The sequence below is a fragment of the Olea europaea genome, unplaced genomic scaffold (genome assembly GCF_002742605.1).
Source record: "Olea europaea var. sylvestris unplaced genomic scaffold, O_europaea_v1 scaffold156, whole genome shotgun sequence".
NCBI lineage: Eukaryota > Viridiplantae > Streptophyta > Magnoliopsida > Lamiales > Oleaceae > Olea > Olea europaea.
In genome coordinates, this window is record NW_019233203.1 from 124,509 (window position 1) to 132,518 (window position 8,010).

At 32.8% G+C, this 8,010-nt stretch overlaps 1 protein-coding gene across 1 annotated transcript; it reads left to right on the top strand.

Annotated features, from left to right (window-relative positions):
• The first annotated feature begins 816 nt into the window (after positions 1 to 816).
• On the top strand, positions 817 to 1,896 carry LOC111376743 (protein MAIN-LIKE 1-like). The gene is made up of 3 exons (XM_022999720.1): positions 817 to 1,271; positions 1,507 to 1,645; positions 1,735 to 1,896. Exons 1-3 carry the CDS (start codon positions 817 to 819, stop codon positions 1,894 to 1,896), a joined length of 756 nt encoding a protein of 251 aa, XP_022855488.1.
• Positions 1,897 to 8,010: the final 6,114 nt, after the last annotated feature.

An 8,010-nucleotide genomic window follows, 5' to 3' on the forward strand; every position in this document is an offset into this window, starting at 1 on the left:
CTATTCGTTCTTTGTATGATATGATCTAGTGAGATGACAATACTAAGAATGATATTTTCTTCAAGTCTATGAAGGGCGTGTCTCAATTATATAAGTTGTCTTTTCCTTGATTTATTTTTAAGCATTGCGACGAGCTTGTTCAACTAAATTCCTAGAATTTGTGCATTGTAACGACCTCTATGATTTGTAGGAATCTTGGTTGTGAGTTCATTCCTCTTCTTTTATGCTAATAGGTAATTTTCATGGAACAATAAACTGTTTGAAAATCTCGTGAACAAGAGTTTGAATGGGATCAAAGGCCAAAGAGAGGTCTCCAATAGAGCATTATTTAGGAATTTGGACCAATGAAAACATTGAAAAGTTGCTCACCTTGTCACCTATTTTGCATGCATAATACAATTTTTTATTTTATTTTAATTTCGTTTTGTAAACTATATATATGTTTTTGTAAAGCTAGTATGCTCATTTTTACCTACTTATATCTCTAGCGGTTAATTTATGTTTTCATTGACGTGATTGGTAAGGAGGATTTAAATGTGGATGATTATTACAGTGAGAATTTTTGTGTTTAGAAAATTCTAAATTACAAGGAGAATTTGTCATCCTCATCTTTTGCTTTTGTTTTGTGTATATGTTCTGACTTTTAAATCTATATATGGTCAGTTTTATAGGATGGTTCTAATCTGAATTGTGTCATCTGCAGAAAAAATGTACAAGAGCAGAATACACCTAAGACTGCTAAAACAATAGCAGCCAGTCGACGCTGTCATTCAGAGATTGGAAGGGACGGGTTTTGATCTCGTCCACAGAATAAACATGGACTATAGGACGACAATCGACTTTTTATTAGCACTGATAAATCATTATTTAGTCGATATGTCATGTTTTATCATTGGGGATCAGAGGATAACCCCAACATTAGACGACGTGGCCAGAATTACGGGGTTCTCCATTGATGGCTTGCCAGTAATTGGACGGGATTATAAAGCTGATGAATGCCCCGGTATCTGCAGTGAGTTATTGTTATCGCCGAGGCTTCTCCATCCGAAGAACAGATGTGATGTAATTCTCAAGGAATTACTATCTTTCAAGGACATTCCCCTCGTTTTAGTTGGGGCTGGACTTGATCCATACGTTAGAGCATATGTCCTTTACGTCATCGGATGCTTTCTTAGTCCCCGTAGGGATCATTCTTCAGTTCCGTGCATGTACTTGTCCTTGTTGAGAGATGTGGATGCTATTCAAAATTATGCATGGGGAGCTGCATTATTGTGTCAATTGCATCACACAACATGGAAGAATTTAAAAGGGCAATGATTGATGGAAAAAATCTCCAAGTCTCGAGTTTTTGTGCCTATTTTTTTACGGTATATATTATTTTTATTTATTTCCTTCATTTATATAAGTTAATATATTATAATTTATATTTTTCATTTGTTTGTAATTTTTCTTTTATGAACACTTCCCTATAATTCCATGCACTCTCTATGATGTGGATATTTATAGAGAGAATTTTGAAGAAAGAGAGTTGTTTTCTATCTTTCCATTAATGATGGGATGGTCTCAAGCGGTGGAACGCAAGTCCAAAAACTCCTATATCAAAAACAAAAGAGAGGGATTTGATGTGATGCTTATAAATGAAAATGTAAGTTTATTTTATTTATGTGAATTTTTAGTTACTCTATTCTAATTTTGTTTAGTTTTCAATTAACTTTATGTTATTTTTTCTCGTAGATTGTGTGGCAGCCATATGCAAGATTGCTCGACAATTTTCTGCCTCATTATCTTGTTAGGCAGATGGATGTTGCACTTTCCCACACAATATTGATATGTTTTGAAAAATTAGCATATGATCGACCGGACTTGTGCCCACTTAAGTGGAATTTTGCCGGTTGATTTTGTTCCTCTCGAACCATCGCTGTCAAGAGTCAACAAGAAGCGTACCACTTTGTGAAAATTTGATTGGACTGTGGGGCATGCGAATTTTGTAAAGATGTGGGATGAGAGGAGATTAAATTTGATTATCAACAGAAATGGTAATTTATTTATTTTATCATTTTTTTAGTTTGTTAAATTTTATTTATGTTTTAAACTAAACGTGTTCTTTTTATGTTTGGTAGTAGCGAATGAGAGTGAAGGGCCTTTGGCTTCTAATGGTATTTGTCCCCTTTTTTTTTTTCTATATTTTAAATTTTATTTATGTTTTAGAATACTATTATTCTTTTTATGTTTGTAGATGATAAAAATCAAATGCCATCGATGTCCGGAGGAGTTGAAAGTGATTTGGATGATGACTTTCATGGAGGGGCCAACATCATCGATGAAGGGCCGAGCCAGGAAACAGAGGTTTGTGAAAGTCACACCGAATATCAAACTCCTATTGGTGGCTTTCACGGTCCAAGCTTTGCTACTTCTGGAGGAGCCAGCCCTATTGATGGACGGTCGAGCCAAGAAATTGAGGTAAATGGAAGTCACAATGAAGAAACTCCTACCAAGTAGCATGAAGCTAGCCCAAATTTTGCTGTGAACGTGGATGATATGAGGCGTGGCAAGAGGATGAAGATAACCCTTTCATTGTTTGGTGCATATGAAGTTGATTCAGCTATCTGTCGAATTCACAGACAGAATAATTGAATGTGAGGAAGAGGTAATTGTTATTTCATCTTTTTATTCTACATCACATGTTCTCTTATGGGATTTCTTCTGTATATGTTTTATCTTTTGTGTAAAATTTTGAAAGTTATAATTTAATTAAAATGATGCCTTTTGATTTATATGAGAACACTAGGTGATGAAGGTTAATAATACAGTGTATGAGAAACTAAACACAATTTCGTTTTGTCTACACAAATGAGGATGTTGCAATTGTTTTTAGATCTTGTAATTCTTGATGTTTGTGTGCATTCTTCTGGCTGATATTTGTGTGCATTCTTCTGGCTGATAATGTTTAAGTTACAATGATATGCGGCTTCAAAGTTTCTCCAGGCGGTGCTAATGTTTGTATAGCAAAGTTGGGAGATTTCTCTGCTTTTATTGGAAATGTACATTTTTTCCTTTACCTTGTCTTGTTCAAGAACCTTATTTTATTATCATAAACACCAATGTTACTCGAAAATATGTTGCTTTGCTTCCGTCAAATGAAGTGCGCAGATTGGTGAAGCAGCTTGTCAGGTTTTACTTTTATGTATGGATAAAATGACGTGGCTCTAAATTCTTTTTCATTTACTAATGATTTCATCTTCAATGTTTAGGAAATGGAAGAAAACTATGGATGAGTGGGTTAAGGTGAACAAACCTGAAGCATCTTCACACCTCATCAGTAGATAGTCCAATTTCTGTTATTGCCTTTCATTTTCATTCTATCTTGCATATACTACCTGCATTAAAAACAGTTGAATTGAATGAGAGTAATGAATTGTGAGTATAGAAGAGGTTTGTATATTGATAACTGTGGTGGTGGCAGTGGCAGCAGCTGGTGGGGACTCACCTCAGCAGAACATGTCCAAAAATCAACAAAATGGCTATCACCAGGTGAAAATCGGATGTTGTTCCAATCAATTTGTTTTCCTGTTAAAAAAGAAAGATTGAAAAAATAAAGTAAAGGAAGAAGCAAAGTTCGTATGAATGCAATTTAAAAATTCTAAAGTTCTGATTTTACAGGTGCCGGATTTCGGGTACTCTCCAAATCCACTACAGCTGGGCAAATCTCCCGAACCGAACTGATCGAATCGAACTAGACGGTTCTTGTAAAATTAAATACCCGAACGGGTATCTAAATTGAGAACTGACGGATACGGTTCGGTTCTAGATCGAGAATCGAAGAATCGAATCTTTCTAATTTTTTTTTATATTGAGTAAATCAAATTATTTTAATTTTGATTTTTTCTAAACAAATTAACAAATTAACAATTTCTAAATCCAAATTTTTGGCTCAGTAATTTGTTTAATTTCTAATTTTTTAATTTTTGGTTCAATTACTCATTTTATTGTATCATTTTTTAGCCCAACAAGATCAAATCCACTAAATAACTCTAAACACCTATACTAAAGTGCATAACGTTGTCTCGATTTTCGCACTCACTCTAGCAACCTCGCTAACATTCCAAAACATATACAATCGTCGGCCGACGTTATGACCTACTCGGACCTAAACTTTGATCTAGCGATCATTTGAACAAGATAGTCTGCTAGTATCTGACATTCCAAAACTATTGAGTGTAAGTATTTATATAATGTTATAAATGTTAAAAAATTTAATTATAGTACAGAATCGAACGGAACGGAACCTAAACGGTTCCATAATTATATTTGGATCCGACGGTTTCATTTACTAGATACTCGAAAATTTTGGTTAGATTCGGTTTGGTTCTCTTTAGAATCGAACTGAACCGACTCGCGCCCACCCTTAAAAGCCACGGATAGAGAACCGAACCGAACCGACCCGCGCCCACCCCTAAAATCCACGGAGAGAATGTATGAATCAGATTCTGAAATTTGCGGTTGGTCAATATTTTTGTTGCTTTCATTATGTTGTGCATTTAGATGACATTATTCCCATGTTTTGTCTGTTAGATGTGTGAAGTCTGGTGCGGAAAGGAACATCTTAGAATATGAACCAAAGCCTAGACCACCTCAATCTGTCCCTCGTAGAGAAACTCCATTCAGACGACCACAATCAGTTCCTAAATTTGCTTCTGCTGCTCCTAGTGTACTGACTTCTGAATTGAACTTTTTATACATACAAATGCACATTACACATCATTCATTTGTGTGCGTAAATGGATGGTTGTGCTTGTTAAAAATTTGTTGGTTTATCTTTTAAACACTCAATTTTCATTTTAATGTTTTGTTCACATAAATTTGTATGGTGCATTATGTTGATACTTGGCATTATGTTTATGTAATTCTTAATGTTTTAAGAGAAAAACTATGTTGCGTGGTTTAAGATGATTTACTTGTTCTGCTTCTCCTTTTGTTTTTTGTTTTTGCTTTGCTCAATTGGGAGAACCATACGTGTGGTTTTGGAGTTCAAAATAATTTATTTATTTATTTATTTATTATTATTATTATTATTATTATTATTTTTTTTTTTTGCGCTTTGTTGAATTGTGAGAACCATACATGTGGTTTTGAATTTTCCAACGGCTGCATGAGTTCAAATAAAAAAAAGTGCAAAACAGTCTCAATTAAATTTATTAAAAAAAATTAAAAATTGCAAACGAGTCCTAAATAAATTATTTATTATTATTTGATAATTGCAAACGAACCCAAGATTAAAGGTATTGTTGGGAGTGGAAAATGAGTGCTTGAGTCTTTCAAGATTGACGGTGAATTTCAAGTCACGTTCCTTTTGCATGTTCATAAAATATGTTACATACTAGAATTTAATTTGAGGGTAGATGCGAAGAGCTAGATTTTATCTTTGTAAAAAAAAAAATAAAAAAAATAAATAAAAAGGTTTAACTTTGCGTATGCACGACCTTGTCCTTTAGGGATTGACGTTGAATTTCAAGACACATTCTTTTCGTACGTTCATAAAATATGTTTTGTACTAAAGAGTCTAATTAAATGTATTAAAAAAATAATTTTTCAAAAAATTAAAAATAAAAAATGTAAACGAATCCCAAATAAATTATTTATTATTATTATTTAAAAATTGCCGACGAACCCCAAATTAAAGGTATTAGATTGGAAATGGAACATGAATGCTCGAGTTAATTTTAAACAAAAACGTCCTTTTGGGATTGGTGTTGAATTTCAAGTCACATTTCTTTTGCATGTTCATAAAATATGTTAGTACTAGAATTTAATTTTGTGGTGGATGCAAAGAGCTAGATTTTATATTTGTAAAAAAACAAAAAAAAAATGGCTTAACTGTGCGTATGCATGACCTCGTCCTTTCGGGATTGACATTGAATTTCAAGTCACATTCCTTTTTCATGTTCATAAAATATGTTATGTTCTAGAATTTAATTTTGGGGAATGTGCAAAGAACTAGATTTTATCTTTGTTAAAAAAAAGAAAAAAAAAGAATGACTTAACCATGCGTACACACTGGCCTACAGGTCGTGCGTATGCAAGGTTAGCATATTGGCTTACTGCAACCAATTTGCTTGGGCTGTGGGTGCGCACTTCCCAAGCTATGCGTACGCACAGCTCATCCGGGTGAGGGCCCACATTTTTATTAAGACCTTAACACTTTCTTAGGCTTCTTTATTTTCCATTTTTCTTTATTTTAAAAAGGTGAGGAGAACCGAACGAAGGGTTCTCTATTTTCCATTTTTATTAAACATATTTTTTTGCCGATAAATTTCTAATAATTTATTTCCAATGTGTTTAATTTATTTATTAAAATTTTAAAATTTAACTATTCTTTGACTTGCGATCATGAAAATAAGAATTATTTATTTAGATAGTTAGGGAACTAAATATGGTCATTCTTTTTCATTTTCTTTCAATTGAAAAATAGCAAATTTTCATTTTTTATTTATTTTTAAAAATATAAATTTTTGTATTTTTCATTTCTAAGCAAAGTGGCTTATACAAATCTTTTTTGTTGATAACTTCAGACCAATCAATTGAATCGTACGTACGGTTCTCCCATATCCATTTTTCTACAAATAATTGTTCAAAAATTTATTTCAAGAAAATGTGGTGTCTTTATGGCATAAAGCAAACTTAACTTTGAAAATGACATTTCAAGACAGCCAAGATTATCTTTCATTATTTATATAATTCACAAGCCAAAGAATTGACTTTCCCAATAACTTTTCCAACCAAAAGTGTGTTGTCATTTCAAATAGCTTTTAGGCTTTCAAAACCTCTCCCAAACTAACAATAATTTACACAAATTTATTTTCATGTTTTATAGCTACGATCATGTATTATATTAGTAATGTTCTTGAAAATTACGAATTATTTGTGGTTTAAATAAAACGATAGCATTTATGTTTGAATGTTATATCACCATTTTAAGGGAAAAAAATTGTGTAATTAATTATTTATCAATAATCTCACATTTGAAAGCAAAATGCCAATGTCTTATCCATATACGATACTATAGCTTTTATAAAAAACGACCAAAATGGGTGTAATCCTTCCACATTTTTGTTAGTTGACCAAGAAAAGTGGTCTTCTACCAATTTTGACCAAAGAAACTAAGAATTTTTTTTTTAAAAAAAGGTTGTCTCCTCTACATACCCCTCCTTCTTCCTACCCACGCTTGAAAATTAACCCATTTTTTTAAAACATTGCCAACCCATTTCGTCACCTGCCCAATTCCAATCATCGTCATTTTCTCCAATAATCGTACTTACAATAATTTTTTATCTCCAAAAATTGATTTTAGGCACATAGCAACAGAAGGAGAAAAGATAAAAAGGAGAAACATGACAACAATTTCTACAAATGATTAAATAAAAACATTACACAAAGTTTACGAAAAATGAAGCCTACATTTAACTTCATTCTCATAAAACGAAAAAATCATGGTAGGCCTGAAAAGGAAATACTACAAAAAACTACAAAAACAAATTAATCATTTTAGGTCCGAACAACAATTCCCACAAAACGAAAAAACTACAAAAACACATTAATTATTAATGTAATGTGTTTTTGTCATTTTTTCATAACAAAAGATGGACCAAATAACTTCATTCCCCCTCAAGCCTACATTTAACTTCATATAAATTTACTTATATACAGGCTCAAGCTTCAAGTCAGGTCCCAAAATAAACTTGTCAATGACTAAATATTTCTTATTCGGAGGTGAAGGTGGAGTTGGACGCGGAGGTGCCGGAGGCTGTTGAACCGGTAGAAGACGTCCCTGCTCTCTCAAAGCGTGCACAAGAGATGAAATCAGGACAATGGAGATCATGAAGACCACCAAAATCAAATAGCCGTACCCCATTGTCAGCTAACGAAAAAAAATAAAAACATATCAGAAAGAAGAAGAAGAAGAGAAGAAAAAAAAGCACACATATCAGGAAGAAAAAGAATAAGAGAAAAAAA